The sequence below is a fragment of the Microcaecilia unicolor genome, chromosome 5 (assembly GCF_901765095.1).
Source record: "Microcaecilia unicolor chromosome 5, aMicUni1.1, whole genome shotgun sequence".
Lineage (NCBI taxonomy): Eukaryota > Metazoa > Chordata > Amphibia > Gymnophiona > Siphonopidae > Microcaecilia > Microcaecilia unicolor.
In genome coordinates, this window is record NC_044035.1 from 362,765,885 (window position 1) to 362,792,415 (window position 26,531).

Below are 26,531 nucleotides of genomic sequence, written 5' to 3' on the forward strand. Positions count from 1 at the left end.
TTAGAAGGGTGAAGTACTTCTGTATGCAAAACACAAGTTGGACTTGGGTGTGATCATTTGTGATGATCTTAAGGTGGCAAAACAGGTAGAAAAGTTGATGGGGAAAGCTAGAAATATGTTTGGATGCAAAGGGAGAGGAATGGCCAGGAGGTGATGATGCCCCTGTATAAGACTCTGGTGAGACCTCATTTAGAATATTCTGGAGACTGCACCTTCATTCACAGCGAAGCCCCAGCCTACATGTCTGAGTTACTAGACTTACCACCCAGAAACGCCAAAAGATCATCCCGAACCTTCCTTAACCTCCACTTCCCCAATTGCAAGGGCTTGAAATACAAGGCGCTACACGTGTCAATCTTTTCTCACATGAGCACGCAGTTTTGGAATACACTGCCGCGCAACTTAAGAACGATCCACGAACAAGCTTCCTTCCGCAGATTATTGAAGACCCATCTTTTTGAAAAAATTTACGGAAAGAACCAAAACACATAAAGTCCATACTTACTGTTGATTAATGCATCATACATCCACTTCTGAACTCTCATTCCCGTAATATCACATCACCCATACCTTTACTCACAGAAAGATATATACCATATGTCTTCATGCCTTATTATCGCCCTCTAAGCTCCCATTGTCTCCTTCCAACGTTTCAATGTTTGTGTTCCATTGTTACATTCCTTAAGGACACCTCGATTGTCTTGCATAACTCTGCACAATGTAATCAATAACCAATCTGTAACAAATTGTATTTCCATCATTTAACTCATATTGTAAGCCACACTGAACCCGCAAAAAGGTGGGAAAATGTGGGATACAAATGCAATAAATATATCTGGAGTCAGTCCAGAGGGCAGCTACTAAAATGGTCAATGGTCTTCGTCATAGAGCGTATGGGGACAGACTTAAAGATCTCAAGATGTATTCTTTGGTAGAAAGGCGAGAGAGGGGAGATATGATAGAGACATTTAAATACCTACATGACATAAATGCACAGGAGGCAAGTCTTTCAACTGAAAGGAAGCTCTGGAGTGAGGGGGTATAGGATGAAGGTGAAAAGGGACAGACTCAGAAGTAACCTGAGGAAATACTTAAGAACATGGAAAGGGTGGAGACGAATTCAGGAAGGCTTGGGACTAGTACATAGGATCTGTAAGGGAGTGAAAGGGAAAATAGATGATATAGAATCTGTAGGTGAGAGGGACATATAGTGGATGATCTGGGTGGGTCAGATGCTCTTTATCTGCTGTCATTTTCTAAGTGACTGCGGAAGGGCAGGTGGCTTATTCTGCTGTCCTCTGTTTACTCAATTCAGGTTGCATTAGTGAATGTGAATCCTCTAAACTTGGGAGACAATGTCTTTTGTAATAATATGGAAAGGATAATGGAGGAGGTAAATGATATCCTTTTGTTGCTCGGGAGAGCTGGAACAATGCATTGATCATACCTTTAACCAGATCCCCCCTCCCCCTTTTACAGTGTGATTAAAATAAAGGCCTGATGTATTGACTTCATGCAGGATGTTTAATCCCACATGTATTTTTCCTCATGATTGAATTCATCCCCTTTACTAATGTTTTAGGTACCAAGTGTTCGACCCAAACAGGTTTACATCAGAATGGTAAAATAATCAAACGCTTCATTATAAAGTTTCAAGTTTAAATACTTGTAATACTGCCTATTAGAAGAAGTGTCTGAGTGGTGGACACAATATCAGTAAAAGACAAGAAGAGGAACAGAAAAGGAATTATAATCTAGACAGTACAGCAGGTGGGGGGGGGGGGGAGGAAGAGGGGTTGGTGGTTGAGAGGCAGGGATAGTGCTGGGCAGACTTATATGGTCTGTGCCCTGAAAAAGGCAGGTACAAATCAAGGTAGGGTATACATAGAAAGTAGCACATATGAGTTTATCTTGTTGGGCAGACTGGATGGACCGTGCAGGTCTTTTTCTGCCGTCATCTACTATGTTACTATGTATATGTAAGATACGTTATAATAAACAATATTTCAATAAAATGCAGTAATGTCTAAACATAAGCTGCCTTTTCACATTGTTTCCTCAGCTTGAGAAACACCGTCACCCTAAGGTTCATCTCCTGGTCTATGGTATCAGCCTCTCTCCCCCTATCACATACAGCTTATCTGGATTCCAGCACCTCAAGTGCTTCAGTCTGCACTTCCATACATAAGCACATAAGTATTGCCTTACTGGGACAGACCAAAGGTCCATCAAGCCCAGCATCCTGTTTCCAACAGTGGCCAATCCAGGTCACAAATACCTGGCAAGATCCCAAAAAGTACAATACATTTTATGCTGCTTATCCCAGAAATAAGCAGTGGATTTTCCCAAGTCTATTTTAATAATGGTCTATGGACTTTTCTTTTAAGAAGCTATCCAAACCTTTTTAAAACCCCGCTAAGCTAACTGCTTTTACTACATTCTCTTGCAACAAATTCCAGAGTTTAATTACACGTTGAGTGAAGAAATATTTTCTCCGATTTATTTTAAATTTACTACTTTGTGGCTTCATTGCATGCCCCCTGGTCCTAGTATTTCTGGAAAGAGTAAACAAGTGATTCACATCTACCCATTCCACTGCATTCATTATTTTATAGACCTCTATCATATCTCCCCTCAGCTGTCTTTTCTCCAAGCTGAAGAGCCCTAGCCACTTCAGCCTTTCTGGGAAGTCGTCTCATCCCCCATATCATTTTCGTCACCCTTCTCTGTACCTTTTCTAATTCCACTATATCTTTTTTGAGATGCAGTGACCAGAATTGAACACAATATTTGGGGTGCGGTCGCACCATGGAGTGATACAAAGGCATTATAACATCCTCATTTTTGTTTTCCATTCCTTTCCTAATAATATCTAACATTCTATTTGCTTTCTTAGCTGCAGCAGCACACTGAGCAGAAGGTTTCAACGTATCATCAACGACAACACCTAAATCCCTTTCTTGGTCCATGACTCCTATCGTGGAACCTTGCATGACATAACTATAGTTCGGGTTCCTCTTTCCCACACGCATCACTTTGCGCTTGCTCACATTAAACGTCATCTGCCATTTAGACGCCCTGTCTCCCAGTCTCGTAAGGTCCTCGTCTAATTTTTCACAATCCTCTTGCGATTGAACAACTTTGAATAACTTTGTGCCATCAGCAAATTTAATTACAACATTAACTGCTTGACCTAGGATCGATAGCATGGAGTCTGCTATTTTGTGGGACTCTGCCAGCTACTCCAGAGCTGGATTAGCCACTGTGTTTATATAGAACACGTGTGTACCATGACTTCGCCCATTAACCACCCAGACTCCACCCCCAAACACTCATACAAGTAGCTGCATTCTTGTCATTGCATAAACTTGTATGCACAGGCCGATTTCGTGAATGACATTTTACACGCATAATACTAGGACAAATGTGCAGAAAAGTCTTTGTGCAATGATCCTCAACCCTGCATCCAAGAAAGCTTGCTCAGATGCACATTCAGGATATGTGTGTCTAAGTTTACACAGAAATACACTGGGCTGGTTTATAAGTACAGAGAAAAGGGATTGGAGTGGAAGTAAAGCAAAACGGAAGCAAACACTGAGCTATGACAGCAGCTCCAGTATTTGGGAAGTAGGATAGGTTCTGGGAAGGCTTCTGCAGTCTGTGCCCCACAACTGGTGAGGGAGACGGAGATTAAATATCCCAGTGTTTAATCGTGAAGAAGCGGAAGCTGCGCAGAGTGCCGTGGCATTGAATTTCCAGGTTTGTGGAAAGTGATGTATATATATTTTTTTCTTACATTTGTACCCTGCGCTTTCCCCCTCATGGCAGGCTCAATGTGGCTTACATGGGGCAATGGAGGGTTAAGTGACTTGCCCAGAGTCACAAGGAGCTGCCTGTGCCTGCAGTGGGAATTGAACCCAGTTCCCCAGGACCAAAGTCCACCACTCTAACCACTAGGCCACTCCTCAGCTCTTAACTGGCTATGGGGCACCGCATAAAGATAGGACTGACTTTTATGTGGTCCTATTTATGCAGTGACCGTGGCTCGTTAACTGCTAAATATCGATACTTAACCAGCCAAGTGTTGACTCCATCCCAAGAACACCCCCAAAATGGCTGGTTTTCAGTTTGGTGCGAACGGGTTATTTTCACAGTACTAACTGGTGAAGTGCCCCTGATCACTTCAACTAGGGAACAGTGCAAGGAGTGGAGGAGTGGCCTAGTGGTTAGAGTGGTGGACTTTGGTCCTGGAGAACTGGGTTCAATTCCCACTGCAGGCACAGGCAGCTCCTTGTGACTCTGGGCAAGTCACTTAACCCTTCATTGCCCCAGGTACAAATAAGTACCTGTATGTAATATATAAGCTGCATTGAGCCTGCTATGAGTGGGAAAGCGCGGGGTACAAATGTAAGAAGAAAAAAAATGACTGATTAGCCCTGATTTAACCAGGCAGGAGCCACTTCTGGCTAGTTGGATCGCTTTGAATGTTGACCTGAATGTTGCTATGAAAAGCTATTTACATACCTAAAGCACAGTTTTCCTGGTAGACGTTCTTTTAAAATGACTCTGTTAAGTAATGAGAGGTGAGTCTTAGCAAGGAGAATTTAATCCCCTGTAGATTAGCCTTTTGTACCACAAAAGAATTCTCAAAAGTGCAGATGCCGGGATGCCGCGGAGGAGAGAGGGGAAGAGAGCAGTGTGGTGCGGCAACTGAGTAGGCCTGAGCCAAGATTGGGTGGGCCTATGCCCACCCAGGCCCACCTGTAGCTACACCACTGCCCAGCAGGCAGAGGTCAACCTATGCAGAAAACCCCTGCCAAATGGAAAGGGATGGTACTAGGGTTGTTTTGTCAAAAAGCACATGAAATGTTTATTTTTAATGCTCCATGAAGACTTCCTAAGAGCCAGCTGGCTACTCAGGTACCCCCTGTTGCCCATTGGGAAGACACATTCAGAGGCAAATTCCCCAGGGAGTTTCCCCTGAAACTGAGCTTATAACCTCCCTGTGGGCTTTAAAATCTAGTTCTCAATGACCAGCAAAAGGAATAATTAATGCGCCCCATTTCTTTGGAGGAAATGCTCACTGCTATTATCAGTTTGAGTAAAACTCCTGATTGCAATTTTTTTCAAGAAGGTTTCAGGAGCAAATCTATCCCATAGCCTTGAAATGCACCACTAGTCACTCTACACCATGTACAAAAGCTTCTGTTGCTCACAGTTCATGGAAAACTGTCTTCCACTATGTCTTTAATTCAAGGATAAACTGGTCACATCGTCTCTTTCTATGTTACTCTGATTGTTTCTGATATTCTTTCACTAAGGTATGTTCTGCAAGTCGTAGTACAGGACCTGGAGCAGGGACAGCGATGGCATTTTATGTGTAATGCATGGCTACCTCTGCAGCCAAAGGGAGATGAAGTCACGAAGACCTTCCTTGCGACCAAGAAACAGGAGCTGACAAGCTTCAGGTAAGCACAGCATTTGCCCTTCTTCCATGGGGACCTTAATCTAGGGGACAGTCTGCCTTCGCTACTAGCTATTTGAGGGGACAATATCCCCCATCTAGTGCCCTCTGTTAGGGACGTGAATAGGTCACAAACATTGGCTTAGCAGCTGTGCTTCACTATAAGTAACTTGTCAGCGTCCACAAACCGGAAAGAGACTTTGGGGTGATTCTATCTGATCACTTCAACTAGGGAACAGTGCAAGAAGGCAGTGGCCAGAGCTGGAGGGATGCTAGACCACATAAGGAGGCATATTACTATTAGAAAAGATGAATTGATTGTCAGGGATGTCATAAGAACATTAGCTTTGTCAGGGGCATCAGAATACCTTTTTGTCTGGGGGTGCCCAAGCTCCACCACCAACTCAACTCCAACCCTACCCCCAGATTTGACCCCGGATCCAGTATCTCCCCTTCCCTTCCCTACTATCCCACAGTCTCCTCACCATGGTGTCATAAGACAATAAGAATAGCCATACTGAGTTAGACCAATGGTCCATCTAGCCCAGTACCTCATTCCATGCTACCAGTCTCAGGGCAAGCAGTGGCTTCTCCCATGTCTATCTCAACAACAGACTACGGACCTTTCCTCCAGGAACTTGTCCAAACCTTTTTTAAGCCTAGATACACTAAAACCTGTTACCACATCCTCCGGCAGCGAGTTCCAGAGCTTAACTATTCTTTGAGTGAAAAAATATTTCCTCTTCTTTGTTTTAAAAGTATTTCCATATAATTTAATTGAGTGTCCCCTGGTCTTTGTACTTTTTGAAAGAGTGAAAAATCGATTCACTTTTACCCATTCTACACCACTCAGGATTTTATAGACCTCAATCATATATCCCCTCAGCCATCTGTTTTCGAAGCTGAAGAGCCCTAACCTCTTTAGCCTTTCTTCATATGGCAGGAGTTCCATCCTCTTTATCATTCTGGTTGCTCTTCTTTGAACCTTTTGTAATTCCGCTATATCTTTTTTGAGATATGGCGACCAGAATTGAATGCAATTCTCAAGGTGAGGTCGCACCATGGAGCTATACAGAGACATTATCGTAACATAGTAAATGCTGGCAGATAAAGACCTTATGATTGATCCAGTCTGCCCAACAAGATAAACTCATTTTACTTAGTATGTGATACTTTATATCTATACCTGAGTTTGATTTGTCCTTGCCATTCTCAGGGCACAGACCGTAGAAGTCTGCCCAGCACTGTTCTTGTACTAAAAGTTCTGAAGCTAATGTCGAAGCCCCTTAAAATGTACACTCAAGCCCATCCATATCTATTCAGTCACAATCAGGGCATAGACCATAGAAGTCTGCCCAGCACCATCCTTTTACCAATAATTCCTAGTGTCCTGTTTGCTTTTTTGGCCGCCGTCACACTCTGGGCAGAAGATTTCAGTGTATTATCCACAACGACACCTAGATCTTTTCTTGGGTGCTGACTCCTAAGGTGGATCCTATCATCAGATAACTATGAATCGGATTATTCTTCCCAATGTGCATCACTTTGCGTTTGTCTACATTAAATTTCATCTGCCATTTGGATGCCCAGTCTTCCAGTTTCCTAAGGTCTTCCTGCAAGTTTTCACAATCTGCATGTGTTTTGACAACTTTGTATAGTTTTGTCACCTTCAAATTTAAGGTCATTCAAAAAATCTGTATGAACTCTCATAGTCAAAGTAATGAAAAAGCCGTCCCAGACTTTAAGAAAATGACTGGAACTCTTGTCCATGCTCGTGCTCATACTACATGCTTGACTAACAATATAGTATATGCGATTATATGCCCATGTCAGACGGTCTACATTGGTAGATCTAGTAGATCCACACGTGCTCGCTTAAATGAACACAAATCTAGGATTAAGAAGCAGGTACTGACAGCACCATTAGTATCACATTGGATGGATTGTCAACATTCACTTACTGATCTGAAATGGAGAATCTTGGACCATGTGCAGATGGGGTGGGAGGGTGGTAATGTGAGTAAACTTCGAAATCTTAAGGAACAACATTGGATTTTCCAACTGCAAACTTTACAACCTGCAGGTCTTAATTCTGAGTTAAACTGGTGGTCTTTGATCTGATTGGAGGATGCCAAGTCTAGGGCTCCAATCAGATCTTGCATTCTGTAATCGGCTGTGGGCTATTTAATCAGTTCAGATGTGCCTGGTAACAGCGGCCATTTTTGCTATGCATTTGCAGGAACAGGATGATCTTGTAGCTGTAAGTAAACGCATAGAAATAAGAAAATTGATTTACTATCACTTCTGATGGGAATATCAAATAGAAATATATGAGGATTACAATGTTTTCTTTATTTTTAGAGAACCTCTTCCCTGAGGAAGAAATCGAAACTTGGCCATGTTTGTGTAGTTAAGATATATCTTCTTGAATTATGAGACAATATATAAAAAACGGGGAAAAAAATGTTTAAAAACAGCAAAAATCAAGCTTTCTAGAAAACAATTGGGTTGATCAATGAGGATTTGCGCCTCAGCCATTCTGTTGGATAAACATTGCAATATTATGTTCGTATGGTGAGAGCAGCATTGATATCTGAGGATCCCCAAAAGAATGTAGATAGTACATCAAAGTGACTATTACAAACTGTGACGAGATGAGTAAAGGTTAAAAGAATTGAAATTAATTGACTAGCAGAATACATTGTTGTTTGGGATGAAATATATGTGATATTGGTTGTAAAAGTCCCCACACAAAAAAATACTGGTCCGTTAAATCTAAGTATTGTACAAGTAAGCAGTGGATTTTCCCCAAGTCCATCTAATAAAGGCGTGTGGACTTTTAGGAAGATAGCCAAAGCTTTTTAAAACCCTGCAAAGCTAACTGCTTTTATTACATTCTCTGGCAACAAATTCCAGAGTTTAATTATATGTTGAGTGAAGAAATATTTTCTCTGATTTTTTTTTTTAGTTTAGTACTTTGTAGCTTCATCTCGTGCCCCCCTAGTCCTAGTATTTTTGGAAAGAGTAAACAAGTAGTAGTCTTTGGGATTCCGGAATCTTGCTACTCTTTGGGATTCTGTACAAAATCTTGCTACTCTTTGGGATTCTGCACGGAATCTTGTTAAAGTTTATCCTTATCCCTTATTTGTCCTGATTAGATTGTAAGCTGTGTCAAGCAGGGACTGTCTCTTACATGTTCAGTGTATAGCACTGCGTACGTCTAATAATGCTATAGATATGACAAATCAAACTCGGGTATACATATAAAAGTATCACATACCATGTAAAATGAGATTATCTTATTGGACAAAATGGATGGACCGTTCAGGTCTTTATCTGCCGTCATTTACTATGTTACTATGATAAGTAGTAATATTAGTAGCAGATGAATAGAAACATAAACAGAAAATTATACCAGAGACACCAAAGGCTAGAAAACTTATATTTTCTGCAAAAGAATATGAATTAACTAACATAAAAAATATTGGAAACCGGTGCAAATATACTACAATCTGTTGCTGTCATGTGTCCCCCCAGACTGTCTGCGAGTGTAGACCTCATCTACCCCTCCTCCCATTCCTCATTTCCAAAATTCCCAAGCACCACCACCGTCTTTCCAAGTGTCCCAGATTTGCCCCTGAAAAATCTTACATCATCTGGATTTGATAATTGACCCTTGATTCCGCCCCCTCCTTGGGTGCTGTGAACCCCTCTTTGGCAGAATCCCCAGTGAATCAGAGGTAGCAATGAAAGCCACATTGCCTGCCAGCCACACACTGTGGGGCCACCGAGCAGACCCCAAGGTCTCGCTTTTTTGCAGATTGATGAACACGGTCCTTGGTTCTGATACTGTGCGGTATAGACGTTCCCTCTGATCAAGAACTGACCCACACTTCACTCTTTTTTTTTTTCTCTTCTTTGAAGAGCTATCTTCATGAAGAAGACGGTGAATGGACTACGGAATGAGAATATTTGGATTTCTGTGCTTAATCACCCAGCATTCAGCTCCTTCACCAGGGTGCAGCGTGTGTCCTGCTGCTTGTGTCTCCTGCTCTGCACCATAGTGATCAACCTCATGTTCTGGGAAATCCCCCAGGGCTCCTATCCGGACCTCATCCATATCGGTGAGAAGGTTTACAGCTAAGAACAACTTTTGCCTTCAGTATCTGCCACACTAGAGATCTGTTTAGTAATTGTGAGTCTGTATTTCATGCAGCTCTTCAGCTAGTCCAAATTAAGCCACTTACCTATTGGATGCTGGCACTGAACATTGTCGGCACCCACATAATCCTCAGCTCCTCCCCACGCTGCCCAGAATGGTGCCCCTGATCTGCCCAGTTTTTTGTTGGGCAGTCTGTGGGGATATTCAGCAGCCTCTGGTTAAATGCCGCTAAATATCCCCATTTAAGCTGCAGAAAGTGATTTTATGCGGGGAGCAGAGGCTCTGGCCCCGTGAAATTGCTTTGAAAATCAGCCGGTTTGTTTTTCTAGTGAGTGTGGTTTCTTTGATTACGTAATTTGGGGAGGGTACTGCATATATTATGAGGAGTGAGATTGTAAACTCCAATGTAAATTACAAATGGTGTTTAATTTCGGAAAGCTATCTTTGTATTATTCGTTGTTAGTTAATGATGCAAGATATAAAGGTCTTTACTGCCTTGTTATGGTTCAATTACTTTTTTTTATTTTTTTTTTCTGTTGTTCTTCTGACAGGGACATTCAGCATCACCTGGAAGGATATTATGATAGGACTTGAGAGTGCTTTGCTGATGTTTCCTGTAAATCTTCTTATCATTTACATCTTTCGTAACACGAATACGAGACCTGCCAGCACCTGTTTGAGGCCTGCATTCACTGACGAGAGCAGCCCCTCACCCCTCTTCCTCAATCCCACACCCCACTCCTTGTTGAAGGTGATGGTCCTTCTCTGGTCACATTGTTTTCTGTAATCTTGGATCTGTCTTCTTACCCTGGTGAAATCTTTCATGTAATCATTTAGTATCAAGATTTACTAGGAATTAAAAATACAGGGAAAATAAGTGACGAGATGTGGTATCAGATTTAGCATGATTAGGACAGTTATAGCCCTTCTCTTCTGAGTTATTGCAGAGGTTGTAGGTCCTTCCACACTGTGGATCCGATGCAGAAAGCTTTTCACATGGTTACCGCAGGGTTTACGCAGTTTTGCAGTGCGATAGCAATGCAAAAAGGGTTTCATCACGGGTGTTAACTCACATGGAAACCCTGACCGCACACTGCATTGAAATGAATGCCAATGACATGTATTTGCTATCCTGTAGAATGCAAAATTAAAAAAAAAAATTAAAAGATTTAGCCATGTGACTAGCAGAGGAAAAATTGTACTAGGGTCTGGGGCAGCATAGAAGAGTTGGTTGAGAGGAGTGGTATCTGCATTACATTACATATGGACTTATATCCCACTACCACACTTCAGTTCTAAGGGGGTTACAAACATCTACAGAAAAGAGGAGGCAGAACAGTCCTCTGGGAATTACATTAATTTCTGACGAAGAAGGGCTAACTTCGAAAGCTAATCAAAAAATGTATTAAGTTAGTCCAATAAAAAAGGTATCATCTTATTTTCTTTTCCATGTTTTATTTTATTCTATTTCAATTGATTACCTTCAAAACACCTAAATCTGACTATAATACGTATTTCTTAAATAAGAAAGCTTTTCTCTTCTTTCTAAACTAAGAATATTATGTTTGGGGGAGGGGGGACATACCAGGAACGTAGCCAGACAACAGATTCTGGGTGGGCCTAGGCAAGAAGTAGGTGGGCACCAGGTGTTCTTCACCACCACCAAAAAATATCTCAGCTGGCGAGAAAATGCTTCTTTCCACCTTGGCTTACCATCAAAGGGAAGTCTTCAGTTGATAGAGCTTGGGATCTCCACCAGCTACCACTAAACGTATGCTACTGTTGGGTGGGCTTGAACCCTAAGTGGGTGGGCCCAGGCCCAACCAGGCCCACCTCTGGCTACGCCACTGGGACATACCCGCAATGTCTTTCCATAATCTAGCTGTTTGTATGGCCGAAGATTTGTCAAAAAGGACTAGTCTCCTCTTACCCTTAACTGAGGGAAAAATACAAAAATTAGCAACCCCACATCTTCCAATTCTAGAAGACATTACAAAACAAAAATGAGCCAACAAATAACTAGGAACCTGACCTCATAAAATAAGCAAATTTAAAAAACACTCTTGCCTCAATGTCAAATTTAGATAGCCCCAAAATTAATTTTATTGCCGTATTTTGTATCATTTGAAGTCTCTTCGGTAAGCCTTTTGTGCAGCCCAAATAAGCCAAGATACAATAATTGAGGGATAACAGTGCATGCACCAACCATTCATATTGACTTATTTTGATAAAGTTCCGAATAATACGGAGCTTTCTTATTACAAAGAAGCATTTTTTAACTAAAGCATTAACTTATACCTCCAAAGAAATGGAGTAATCGATATGAACTCCTAAGATCTTAATAGTTGGAAAAAGCAAAAAATATCAACCTGATTGATGGTAATCGCCTTAGGGGTTTGTTCTGGCCTACAGTTAAAACATAAAAATGTACTTTTCTCCATTTTACTAACAAATCCAATGCATTGTTGAACCTTAAGCACATCAATGCTAAAAGCTGATTAACACTGAAATATCATTAACATTAATGTAATGGAGAAACCATTTCTTTCTAACAGTGTAATTAAATAATATTGGAGAGAGAGGAGAGCCCTGTGGCACTCCACACATTACTCCAGTTAAAAGATAAAGTCCGCACGTAGCTTGACCCTGTACGACCTGCTTGACAAAAAGCCTGTAAATCACTTTAAAACGTTACCTGTGACTCCCATTTCCTCTAGATTGTACAACAGGGGAGTATGATCCACTAAATCAAACGCTGAAAACAAATCAAATTGAAGTAACAGTGCACTTTCCCATTCACTCAGCAATACTCAAACATGATCTAACAAGGAACAGAAAACCGGTTCCGTGCGAAAAGACGCACAAAATCCAGTCTGTGATGCAGGAAGGATATCACGCAACTCCAAATATCAAGTAAGCTGTGTAGTCACCATAACTTCCATTAGCTTTGTATAAAATGAGATATGAGCCTAACCAGCCTAAACAATTGGTTTCTAATTATAATTAGAAACCAATTGTTTAGGCTGGTTAGGATCTTTTGGTATAGGTGTAATAATTATTTCAGCCAGGCTATAAGGAAAGATTCCATAGGACAATTGATGCTCCATGAATAAACATTAACACCAAACACTAGTGGAGCCATTTTCATTAAATAAGAAGGGCAAATGTCCAGTATACAATAAGAAGAAATATACTTCTGAAATAGTTTGGAGAAGACAGACCACTGGGTAACATCAAATCCTTAAATGAAAATAGTGCAGGAAAACTGGTGCAATATACGGTAAATCTATACTAAACAAAGAAATAACACCAGAAACAATGGCTAATCCGCTTTATGTAAATTTTTGTAAAAAGGAGAGAACCCCTCAGAACCTATCGGACATGACGTCCTAGGTTTACAACGTGCCTGGTAGTGGCCATTGATAGTTTCTATCATGGGGGTTCAACATTCTCCTTGTTTTTATGTGTATAAATGCTGTAATCTAACAAAAGACTTAATCGAAAGCGCCAACAAGTATAAAGCAGACTAAAACTACTAAGTATTTAAAAGAATATATCAGTGGATTAGCCATTGTTTCTGGTGTTATTTCTTTGTTTAGTATAGATTTAACATCAAATCCTTCCAAGCTCTGTTAACAGGAATACCTTGCCTAGGAGGTGGGTCCGCAAATAAGTCAAGAATACTGTCAGAAGCTGGAGAAAAACCAACTCAAAGCTTACTGGCCTTCTCTTGAAAATACGTGTCTAATTGGTTCACTGAAGGACATTTTTCAATGAACGCTCTTCAATGGACGTTCTTCTAATTTGGAATATGAGGACTGTGTCAGGCACTGTTTTATGGACTGTGTCCTACAAATGACAAGACGGATTCGGGTAGGTTAGAGTTGGGCTTTGATAGCAACTCCAGTGGTTGGAATATAAGGACAAAGCCGGTCAGACTTCTCTGGTCTGAGTCCCAGAAAACAACAAAGAAAGACCATGATCAAGTATATAATATCACGGTCATTATTGATTTAATGTTGAATTGATAATGAATGTGACTGTTGGGCAGACTGGATGGACCGTTCAGGTCTTTATGTGCCGTCACTATGATATGCAAATATCTCTAAATCTGAGGTTACAGATGAATCAGTAAGAGAAACGTCAGATATATCCTTATAGATAAGAGGAATACCTCCTCTCCACCTCCCCTTCCTAGACAAAGAAATAACCTTATAACCTAAGGGACAAAGATCTTTGATTCGAGGATCTTCATCAGAAAAAAGCCAGGATTCCATTAAAAAAAGACATCCCAGCTGTTGTTCCCCAAGCCAGACATTAATCAAAGGTATTTTATTACCCACTGATCGTATATTATAAAATAATAGGGAATGGGAACAGGGGAGGAATTATAAGTGTTTTGGCATTCGTATATATTTAAGAGATGGACCCCAATCTTTTGGTCCTAATAAGGACTTTTTAAAATGCCATTTGAAACGTTTATAGTGAGAACATGGTAAGACTTCAATTAGGCGAGGTAAAACTTGAATGCAGGCAAATTACTAGTCGACAAACCCTAATTAGCAAATGTGGATAGACTGGATAAAAAGCATAAGTTTAAAGATGGCAACTCCTTATAAAAATAAAAAAATACATAAAGCCAGGGCCTAGGTGCCATAATAAACACAAATTAAACCAGCAAGACCACTGCTAGAAGAAGCCTATCAATAGTAATATTAATTTCTGATTTTAAGATTTGTAATCAACCATTCATAACTGTAGTTGCTGCTCCAGGTGCTGCACAAAGGAGCTTGCCTTTGGCTTGCACCTTAGGTGGGCGGAGCTTGCTCACACGCCTGGACACACTGTCCCAGATAGAATTCGCTGAAGTTGGTAAAAAGATAGAGTGGGGCTTGCTCCCACACCTCACAAAGATGATAAATTCGCTGCCTCACTCTCCCCAACCCAACCACCCTGCACCGGATCCCTGCATTGGCCCCCCTGGTCTCTTGTGGCCCTCCCCAGTGACTCAAACCAAACACACTTCCCACCTGCAGTTCAAATCATTTCCCTAGTAGTCTAGTGGTTCCCTTCCCCTCCCAAATTCTGTTATAGGATAGACAGGCCTCACTCAGTGCATCTCCAGGATGTTGGGCGCAGGGCAAGGTATCACCATTTTTTCAACATTGTGGCATTGGAAGCAGGGGTTAATGGGCATTGCTCCTGCCTCTCCTGTGAAGGTTGGCTCAGGTGGGCTGGTGGGATGAGGAGGGAGCTTTCTACATGGGACTGAAGGTTCGGTTCAGGGAGGAAGGAAGGGAGATGCTGGTATGACACGCACTGATAGGAAGGTCAACATGTAGCTATGAGCTGCTGGTTACAGCTCTGATTTAAACGCCGCAGTAATTTACTTGTTCATCGAATACTGCATCCCATGGCCTTTTCCCAGCAGTAATTTCATGGCAGAGCCATAGCTCTACCACAAGGCTTGATGCTTCTGCCTCGGGCCTCCAGGAGTACGAAGCTCAGATCCAAGCATGTTGCCAGAGAATTACAAATTCAAAGTATTAGTCTGAGTTACTTGCTAAAATTAAGATCTGAAAAAGATGGCCAAAATATCGGTCAAGCTCCGAGAACTAAGACCTGAAAAGCTGACAGAGAAAATGAAGGCAGATAAAAACCTTATATGGCTTATCCAGTCTGCCTGTCCATACCATCTGCTATACCTTTCTCTCCCTTAGGGATCCTATGTACTTGTCCTATGCTTTATTCAAGTCAGAAACAGTCCTTGTCTCCACTACTTCTACCAAGAGGCCATTCCAAGCATGTCGACAAGTGCAAACTGATGCCCATTGGAAAGAGTAACCCAAATTATAGTTATATGATACTAGGCTCCACATTTGGAGTCACCACCAAGGATAAAGATTTGGTATCATGAACAATACATTGAAATCTTCTGACGGCCAAAAATGCAAACAGAATATGAGGAATTATTAGGAAAAAAAATAGGGAATAAATCAAAGAATATTATAATACCTCTGTAATACTCCATGGTGAGATCGCACCTTGAGTATTGTGTGCAATTCTGGTCATTGCATCTCAAAAAAGATATAGTGGAACTGGTAAAGGTACAGAGAAGAATGATCAAAATGATTAAGAGGATGGAATGATTCTCATATGAGCAAAGGTTGGACTCTTCAGCTTGGAGACGAGATGACTGAAGTGGAGGTATGGAGTAAATAAAATCCTTAATGAAGTAGAATAGTCATACTGGATCAGACCAGTTGTCCATCTAGCCCATTATCCTGCTTCCAACAGTGGCCAATCCAGGTCACAAGTACCTGGCAGAAACCCAGTTAGTAGCAATATTCCATGCTATCAATCCCAGGGCAAGTAGTGGTGTCCCCCATGTCTGTCTCAATAGCAGACTGTGGCCTTTTCCTCCAGGAACCTGTCCAAACCTTTTTTTAACCCAGATATGCTAACCACTATCACCACATCCTCCGGCAATGAGTTCCAGAGCTTAACTATTCTTTGAGTGAAAAATTATTTCCTCTTGTTCGTTTTAAGGCTAGGGGATCATTTATGAAGTTACATAGGGATCGATATTCAAAGTGATTCAACTGGACAGGAGAGTCTCTTAGCCGCTTAACCTGCCTGTGTTGGACTCTCTGCTGATATTCTGTAGCACTAACCACTAAGGTCATAGCTGGTGGTCTTTATGTAGCTAAGTGTCCATACTCAGCACTTAACCGCCTAAGTCAATCAGACAAATCAGACCACATCAGATATAATAGGCATCTCTGAGACCTGGTGGAAGGAGGATAACCAGTGGGACACTGTCATACCAGGGTACAAATTATATCGTAGTGATAGGGTGGATCGAATTGGTGGAGGGGTAGCATTGTATATTAACAAGAGCCTTGAATCAAATAGATTGAAAATTCTGCAGGAAACAAAACACATCTTGGAATCACTGTGGATTGAAATTCCATGTGTTAAAGGGGAAAAGGATAGTGATAGGAGTGTACTACCGTCCACCTGGCCAGGATGAACAGACGGATGCAGAAATGTTAAAGGAAATTAGGGACGCAAACAAACTGAGAAACACAATAATAATGGGTGATTTCTATTACCCTGATATTGACTGGGTAAATGTAACATCGGGACACGCTAGGGAGGTAAAATTCCTTGATGAAATCAAGGACAGCTTTATGGAGCAGCTGGTACAGGAGCCGACGAGAGAGAGAAAAATTCTAGACCTAGTCCTTAGTGGAGCTCATGATCTGGTGCGGGAGGTAATGGTGCTGGGGCCAGTTGATAACAGTGATTATAATATGATCGGATTTGATATTAGCTTTGAAGTAAGTATACATAGGAAATCAAATACATTAGCATTTAACTTTAAAAAAGAAGACTATGATAAAATGAGAAGAACGGTGAAAAGAAAACTTAGAGGAGTGACTGCGAGAGTCAAAAATTTACATCAGGCATGGATGCTGTTCAAAAACACCATCCTGGAAGCCCAGGCCACATATATTCCGCGTATTAAAAAAGGAGGACGGAACACAGCTGGCGTGGTTAAAAAGTGAGGTGAAGGAAGCTATTAGAGCTAAAAGAAAATCCTTCAGAAAATGGAAGAAGGAACCAACTGAAAATAATAAGAAACAGTATAAGTAATATCAAGTCAAATGCAAAGCGCTGATAAGGAAGGCTGAGGGACTTCGAAAAAAAGATTGCGTTGGAGGCAAAAACACATAGTAAAAATTTTTTTAGGTATATTAAAAGCAGGAAGCCGGAAAAAGAATCAGTTGGACTGCTAGATGACCGAGGAGTAAAAGGGGCAATCACTACTACTACTACTATTACTATTTAGCATTTCTATAGCGCTACAAGGCATACGCAGCGCTGCACAAACATAGAAGAAGGGAAGACAAAGCCGTAGCGGAGAGATTAAATGAATTCTTTGCTTCGGTCTTCACCGAGGAAGATTTGGGTGGGATACCGGTGCCGGAAATGGTATTCGAAGCTGATGAGTCGGAGAAACTTAATGAATTCTCTGTAAACCTGGAGGATGTAGTGGAAAAGTTCTACAAACTGAAGAGTAGCAGATCTCCTGGACCGGATGGTATTAATCCCAGAGTACTGATAGAACTGAAAAATGAGCTTGCGGACCTATTTTTAGTAATATGTAATTTATACTTCAATCTTCCGGTACCACACTCGATTTTGAGGGTGGCCAATGTAACACCGATTTTTTAAAAAGGTCCCAGAGATCTGGGAAATTATAGACCAGTGAGTCTGACATCGGTGCTGGGCAAAATGATAGAGACTATTATTAAGAACAAAATTACAGAGCATATTCAAAAGCATGGATTAATGAGACAAAGTCAACATGAATTTAGTGAAGGGAAATCTTGCCTCACCAATCTGCTACATTTCTTTGAAGGGGTAAACAAACATGTGGATAAAGGTGAGCCGGTTGATATTGTGTATCTGGATTTTCAGAAGGCGTTTGACAAAGTACCTCATGGAAGACTCCAGAGGAAATTGGAGAGTCATGGGATAGGATGTAGTGTTCTATTGTGGATTAAAAACTGGTAAAAGATAGAAAACAGGGAGTAGGGTTAAATGGTCATTATTCTCAATGGAGAGGGTAGTTAGTGGGGTTCCCCAGGGGTCTGTGTTGGGACCGCTGCTTTTTAACATATTTATAAATGACCTAGAGATGGGAGTAACTAGTGAGGTAATTAAATTTGCTGATGACACAAAGTTATTCAAAGTCGTTAAATCGCAAGAGGATTGTGAAAAATTACAAGAGGACCTTACGAGACTGGGAGACTGGGCGTCCAAATGGCAGATGATGTTTGATGTGAGCAAATGTAAAGTAATGCATGTGGGAAAGAGGAACCAGAATTATAGCTACGTCATGCAAGATTCCACGTTAGGAGTCACAGACCATGATGATATGTTGAAACCTTCTGCTCAGTGTGCTGCTGAGGCTAAGAAAGCAAATAGAATGTTAGGTATTATTAGGAAAGGAATGGAAAATAAAATTAGGATAATGCCTTTGTATCGCTACATGGTGCGACCGCACCTTGAATATTGTATTCAATTCTGGTCGCCGCATCTCAAAAAAGATATAGTGGAATTAGAAAAGGTACAGAGAAGGGCGACGAAAATGATAAAGGGGATGGGACGACTTCCCTATGAGGAAAGGCTAAAGCAGCTAGGGCTCTTCAGCTTGGAGAAAAGGCGGCTGAGGGGAGATATGACAGAGGTCTATAAAAATAATGAGTGGAGTTGAACGGGTAGCTGTGAAGCCTCTGTTTACGCTTTCCAAAAATACTAGGACTAGGGGGCATGCGATGAAGCTACAATGTAGTAAATTTAAAACGAATCGTAGAAAATGTTTCTTCACTCAACATGTAATTAAACTCTGGAATTCGTTGCCAGAGAATGTGGTAAAGGCGGTTAGCTTAGCGGAGTTTTAAAAAAGTTTGGACGGCTTCCTAAAGGAAAGGTCCATAGACCATTATTAAATGGACTTCGGGAAAATCCACTATTTCTGGGATAAGCAGTATAAAATTTTTTGTACATTTTTTGGGATCTTGCCAGGTGTTTGTGACCTGGATTGGCCACTGTTGGAAACTGGATGCTGGGCTTGATGGACCTTTGGTCTTTCCCAGTATGGCAATACTTATGTACTTATGCACATAAAACTCTGTTCTAATGTTATCCGGTTTCACGTAGGTGGTAAGTGATGAATGTTGCTCTTAAGCAGTTAAGGGATAGCCAGATATTATTATTATTTGTTGCATTTTTATCCCACATTTTCCCACCAATTTGCAGGCTCAATGTGGCTTACATTATACCATAATGGCGATTGCCATTTCCGGATAGAAATTACAAGTATTATTGCAGTAAGGGAGGTGACATACGTGTGGTGTTACATTGAAGTTCCTGAATGATAGAGTGAGTAATAACAATAAGTTAATTAACTATAGCGAGTTCATTTCCGGTATGAGAAATAGAGTAGTAGTGCATGGATTGCATGCTTTCGCTCGTATCGATGGTATCAGTTTAGTGTAAGCGTTCAGATTTGTCCAGTTCATGTAAAGTCTAAATGGCTAGTGTTTAGGATGTATCCTTATGGTATGCCTTCTTGAACAAATTGGTTTTCAGTAGTTTACGGAAGATTGTCAGGTTGTGCATTGTTTTTATGGTCTTTGGTAGTGCATTCCACATTTGCGTGCTTATGTAGGCATACGTGGATTTATATTTAAGTTCTCTGCAATTGGGGTAGTGAAGATTCATGAACGTGTGTGCTGATCTTTTTGTGTTCCTGGTTGGCAAGTCTATGAGATCTGACATATAGGTCGGGGCTTCACCATGAACGATTTTGTGGACCAGGATGCAAACTTTGAATGCGATTCGTTCTTTTAGTGGGAGCCAGTGTAGTTTTTCTCTTAGAGGCTTGGCACTTTCATATTTTGTTTTTCCAAATATGAGTCTGGCTGCTGTATTTTGGGCAGTTTGAAGTTTCTTGACAATGTGTTCCTTGCATCCGGCGTAGATGGCATTGCAATAATCTAGGTGGCTTAGTACCATTGATTGTACCAGGCTGCGGAATATTTCCTTTGGGAAGAAAGGTTTTATTCTTTTAAGTTTCACATTGAGTGGAACATTTTCTTTGCTGTGTTTTTTGCGTGGCTTTCGAGTGTGAGATTTTGGTCATTTGTGACTCCGAGAATTTTCAGACTGTCTGAAATAGGGAGAGTGTAATCTGGGGCGATTATGGTAGTGGGTTTGTTTGTGTTATATTGTGAGGAGAGAATGAGACATTGTGTCTTTTCTGCATTGAGCTTTAGTTGGAATGCATCCGCCCATGAATTCATTATATGGAAGCTCTGTTTGATTTCATTCGAGATTTCAGTTAGATCGTTTTTGAACGGGATGTCGATCGTGACATCATCTGCATTTATATATGGGTTAAGACTTTGGTTGGCTAGCGATTTGGCTAAAGGTATCATCATTAGGTTGAAAAGGGTTGGTGAGAGCGGTGATCCTTGGGGTATTCCGCAATCAGGTTTCCATGGGAATGATGTTTTTGAATTTGAAGTCACTTGGTAGGTTCTTGTGGTTAGGAAGCCATTGATCCATCTAAGTATGTTTCATCCTATTCCAAAGTACTCTAAGAAGTTCCTAAGTATTTGGTGACTGACCATGTCGAACGCACTGGACATGTCAAATTGTAGGAGTCGGTGCTTGGACATGGCCTGATATTGAATATCCAGACATAACGCCATGTTGGCAAAAAAAATGCTGACCATCGCTGGGAAGAGGTATGAATGAGAGCAAGGACATAGGGAAGGGAAGGGGGATACTGTGTGCTCGGCTGCTGTGGTAGGACCGAAGACCCTGGGGAGTGGGATAGGGAGGGGAAGGGGAGATGCTGGAGCCAGTGTGCATGGATAGGGAAGGGAGATATTGTGTCCTCGGTTGCTGCTGGTAGGACCAGTGAAGACCCTGGGGAGGGATAGGGAAGGGAAGATGCTGCAGCCAGTGTGGATGGGTAGGGAAGGAATGGGGATAGTTTGATTTAGGGAAACACTGGGGTTGTGACTTGTAAGATAGTATATATGGTAAATAGGTTTTCCATTCCCTCTTTCCAGATAAGTCGTAGGGCCTCTTCCTTACCCCTGCACAATCCTAAACAAATCATACAGGAAGTAACTCACATGTTCCACTCAGCAGCAGGTACAGCTCTCGATATTTTGCTGGGCAGACTGTAAATTGAGTAAAATAGTGCGGTTGTGTTAGTTCACTTTTAACTATACCACGAACTTGCCTTGAGTTTAGCTAACCATCAAATTATCCAACCTGAGTCTGTAACCGGCGTCTTGTTCCCATCATATATCTGCTCTTGGTCCCTGAGCTATACGGTAAGCCGTATTGAAGAAAATCTTTACCATCATATCTATGTTAGTTGAATGTTCTAATGCTTAATAGGTGTATCATTGGTTTTATGCTACATTGTATTATATCTCTGCTATTTGAATTCCACTGCTGTTAAATGTGTACATTTTTGATACTGTTTCACTGTAGTTCTATTATTAGGTTTCAATGTAACTTTTTTTCAAGTTTACCTTGTATTTATGTTTATTCTTGGTTACTTTACTATTGTTATGCTGTTAACAAAATTGTAAGTTTTATGTTAAACTGTTCACCGCCTTGGGTGAATCTATATATATAAAAGGCAACCCCAACGTTCTGAAGCCTCCACGGAAGTTGAGGCGCCCGAGATATCCGGTGTGCCCTGGAGTGTCTGCACCGCCCTCGCGTCAAAACGTCATGACGTCGAGGGCGGAGCTATTGACACTCGAGGGCCGAAACGGCCCACAGCGAACAAGGCAAGTAGCTTTGAGGGACGGAGGGAGGGGGCCCCTTGCTAGCGCCCATTTCATTCCGCTCAGAAACGGGCATTTTTTCCTAGTCTCTTCATAAAGGTGGTTAATAATCCCAATAAATAAAGGTAATATATAGAAATAAAGCCAATTAGTCCAATAAAACAGGTATCATCTTATTTTCTTGTTTATGTTTGCTTTTATTTCTATATATTAGAATGTAAATTGAGAAATAATAAGGAAAGAATAAAAAGAAAGGTAATACAGAGGGGTATTAACAGATTCAAGCGTTTCTCTTTTTATATAAGACACCATCGGTTTAGCTCTGGAGCTATTAATGCCCTGGAACACACCTCCAGCATCATTGACTTGTTGCTTTTCCATTACAGGACTTGGAAAAGATGTTCCATTCCTTGAGGAAAGCTGAAAGGAACAGATTTCCAGAGCTGGACAACCTGCTGGAATCTGCCGACAGTGTGAACAGCTTCCTGGAGCTGCTGACACAGATGGTTCACTACCAAAGAGACGGAGACGCAGCCAGTCAGTGTTATGTGGAAAATCCAGGACGCTTTTCCATAGTCTTCTGATCAGTGTCATTACCCCTCTTTCCCTGCATTCCCACCATCCCTCATCTCCTCGTGCCGTTGTGGTGTGTTAGTACTGTATTGTGCAGAATATAGCTCAGGGAGTGTGTTATGTGTCATTGTGTTGTTGGGATTGCATTGAACCTGTAACTGTGAAATTTACTGGTGTGTGTGAAATTCTGCAGACATGATCCCTGAGGGGTTGATTTTCCAAGCGATTTAATTGGCTAGATACAGCTACTGGCCAGTTAAGTGCCACTAAAAATGTCTGGTTAGCGCTGTTTTCAGGGTGTTCTCATTCCTGACTTTATGTGTAGCCCAGGTCTCCCCCAGTTCTGACCCGGGTACATAAAACCAGTCATTCGGATCACACTCAAGCCTTCAGTGAAACTCCACTGGAGCTGAGAGTGGGTCAGAGGTCCGGAATAGCCATCCGGGGGTTTGGGAGATACTTTATCAGTCTGGATTTCACTCCACCCTTCAATGCAGGAACCACTCTGCACTTGGCAGGTTTTATAAACAAACTTAACTTTTATTGAAATTGGCTGCAACAGGCAGTTAGTAACGTAAACTTTCCTTCAAACAGTTTCAGTGCCAGGACTATTGATGCCTTGGGGACTCCATGGACCCCAACCCTTTCTCACAGATATATCTACAGGAACTTCTTAAATCGGGCCTATTTACATAGAGACAAATACTCCTGCCAGTCCTATCCTGGTAGCCAGGTGTCAGTTTTCAAGGGCTTCCAATCTCTCCTCATCCTTTAGGGCTGTCCTCCTTCCACGAGTGCACCTCCCTGGGTCACACCCCAGCCCTGAACATACGTTTTCTGCTCTACATCCCGCTGCTGGATAGGACTCCCCAATTCAACCAGGGCTCTTATTCCTGAGAACAGCAATAACTGATCCTTAATTTCTGCCCAATGGTAAATGGTGTTCCAGCATCCCCCTTCTCCCTCCCGGTCACTTGGCAGGGGCTTGCAGACAATCAGAGTTCACTAGGTACCCTTAGAGGCAAAACCAAGGACATCTTCCCGCTCAAAATCTCCTAGTTTATTATCCCTTAACTCCACCTCCCCTGTCACTCTTCTGTCCAGGGGCACCCCACCCCACCCGGGACTCCCCTCAGTGACTGTCTCTCGTCAGTAATCCCAATCTAACAGGGGTTTTCATGTGGTTCACCATAGCTGGTTATGTGCTGAATTTTCCACTTAGCTATGTGTTAACTGGCTCCGCAACCTCCGATATCCAATGCCGGAGCCCAGACATGGCCTGGCATTGAATTTCCTGCTGTAACACTGGCAGTGGTCAGCCAAATGCTGAGCTCCGCTGGCTGAACGTCCGTCTCTTTAGATTCTCACTGCATATAACCTTCCCACTATGTTGTAATTGACTGATGTGTTCTTCAGAGATTCAGGTAACGATGACTCCGGAGCGAACCTCGCTAGAGGACCTGCATGGTCTGTACTGTGGTCATTACATCTACCGAAAGCTGCAGCGGGTGTCCAAAGATGTCCATCAGCTGGGGCCAGAGGGATTTCCTGATGTGACTGATTATCAGCAAACCTTGCTGCAAGTACAGACATTGCTGCAGTCTCTGGAGAAAGCTGCCCCCCTCCTCCAGCTGTTCACAGACAGGTAAATTTCCTTCAGTTCCTCCGCTTTCCAGCAGTCGAACACAGTCTGAAGCTTAAGGCTCCTCTTCTGCAGTGGCGTAGCCACAGGTGGGCCTAGGTGGGCCAGGGCCCACCCACTTTGGACTCAGGCCCACCCAAAATTGTGACACACTTGCTGTGGCTGGTGGGGATCCCCAAACCCTGTCAGCCGAAGACTCTCCCCGGGCAGCCAGCGCTCCCCCAAATGTCAGCCAGCAGCACCCGCCCCGAGCCGACACTGAAACCAGCCCTTCTGCACATGCTCAGTTTTCACACATGCCAAAGCACTGAGCATACATGGCCTGCTGGCAACAGCATCAGCCCGAGGCAAGTGCTGCTGGCCGCCACCTGGAAGAGCGCCGGCCGCCCGAGGAGGAGGAAATTCTCAGCTGGCATGGCCTGGGAATCCTCCCCAGCTCAAGTATTTAATATTTGGGGTTTGTGGGCAGGGAGGGATTGAGAGAGGAGCAAACCAGAGGGGGACTGGGGGAGTGAATTCCATGCCCACCCACCTTGGTATCAGGCCCACCCAAAATTTGCCATCTGGCTACGCCCCTGCTCTTCTGTCATCTTATTGTACATCTAGAAACTTTACTCACAATTTGATAAAGTCTAAATATTTAGCTGACACAGTGACTGGCTTAAGTTAAAAGCTGGCCATGGAATTCATTTAATATTTAAATTCAGCATTAGTATCAGTTTGTGTACTGGCATTGCACCAGGGGCGTAGCCGGCCCTCCAATTTTGAGGGCACCCAGGTTTGGATGGGGAGAGGGCAACACATTCCTCTCTCCTCCTCTCCCCCCTCCATGCGCACATGCTAAACATACCTTTGCTGGCAGGGATGCCAAGGCCCTGCCAGCCCGAGCCACTCCCCTCCTCTCTGTGCTGCTTCCTTCCTGCAAAAATTGGCAGCATGCCCTCAGCCAGCGATTCCGGAACGAGAGAGAAGTGCCAGTGTCGATGGCTGACGGCACGCTGCCAACTTCTACAGGAGGAGGGAACTGGCAGCACTGTATTAATTTGGCTGGCAGGGTTTCGGCAATTCTGGAGGAGGCCAGAGACCAAAGTGGGGAGCCAAAGCCCCCAAGGTCTCCCTCTGGCAAAACCACTGCATTGAACATACAGCTACTTTGGTACTAAATGTTTAGGTTTTAAAATATACTGATAAGTAAGTTATACACTGGTGAACACATAGGTTCTTTTGAATATCTGTCCAAATGTTTTTAACTCATAAAAGAGTGTTAAAACATGCATAAAATGTGCAGTGAAATTAGAAGTGTAGCCATACTGGGTCAGACCAATGGTCCATCTGTCCTGCTTCCAACAGTGGCCAATCCAGATCACAAGTACCTTGTCCAAACCTTTTTTAAACCCAGAGGGCTCACAAGCTAAGTTTTGTTACCTGGGGCAATGGAGGGTTAAGTGACTTGCTCAAGGTCACAAGGAGGAATGGCCTAGTGGTTAGAGCACTGGTCTTCAATCCAGAGGTGGCCGGTTCAAATCCTGCTGCTGCTCCTTGTGATCTTGGGCAAGTCACGTAACCCTCCATTGCCTCAGGTACAAACTTAGATTGTGAGCCCTCCTGGGACAGAGAAATATCCAGAGTACCTGAATGTAACTCACTTTGAGCAACTACTGAAAAAGGTGTGAGCAAAATCTAAATAAAGATTCTAGAATTCTAAAGAATAACAAGATTCCATACAGAAGTTCAAAGTGTAGCAACATTCCATGTAGAACCCCAAAGAGTAACAAGATTCTTTGGGGTGAAGGAGTGGCCTAGTGGTTAGAGCACCGGTCTTGCAATCCAGAGGTGGCCGGTTCAAATCCCACTGCTGCTCCTTGTGATCTTGGGCAAGTCACTTAACCCTCCATTGCCTCAGGTACAAACTTAGATTGTGAGCCCTCCTGGGACAGAGAAATATCCAGAGTACCTGAATGTAACTCACCTTGAGCTACTACTGAAAAAGGTGTGAGCAAAACCTAAATAAATAAAAATAAAATAAGGAACTGTAGTGGGAAGTGAACCCAGGTTGCCAGGATCAAAGCCTGCTGCACTAACCATTAGGCTACTCCTCCACTCCCAGATGCATTAACAGCTGTTATTATATCCTCCTGCAGCAAGTTCCAGAGCTTAACTATTCTTTGAGTGAAAGAATATTTGCCCTACTTGTTTTAAATGTATTTCCCTGTAATTTTATGGCGTGTCCACCTACATGCGAATTCTATTTAAATCAAGGGATTTTCAGTGGTGTAGCCTCAAGTGAGCTAGGGTGGGCCC

General features: G+C 42.4%; 1 protein-coding gene across 1 annotated transcript in view; it reads left to right on the top strand.

Annotated features, from left to right (window-relative positions):
• The window catches only part of LOC115471006 (polycystic kidney disease protein 1-like 2), a 99,104-nt gene that overhangs the window by 64,703 nt on the left and 7,870 nt on the right, over nucleotides 1–26,531 (top strand). Inside the window, exons 15-19 of the mRNA XM_030204674.1 lie at nucleotides 5,322–5,468; nucleotides 9,389–9,588; nucleotides 10,178–10,377; nucleotides 22,402–22,552; nucleotides 24,005–24,233. Of these exons, the coding sequence (XP_030060534.1) occupies nucleotides 5,322–5,468; nucleotides 9,389–9,588; nucleotides 10,178–10,377; nucleotides 22,402–22,552; nucleotides 24,005–24,233 (927 nt within the window). The remainder of the gene's footprint in view (nucleotides 1–5,321; nucleotides 5,469–9,388; nucleotides 9,589–10,177; nucleotides 10,378–22,401; nucleotides 22,553–24,004; nucleotides 24,234–26,531) is intronic.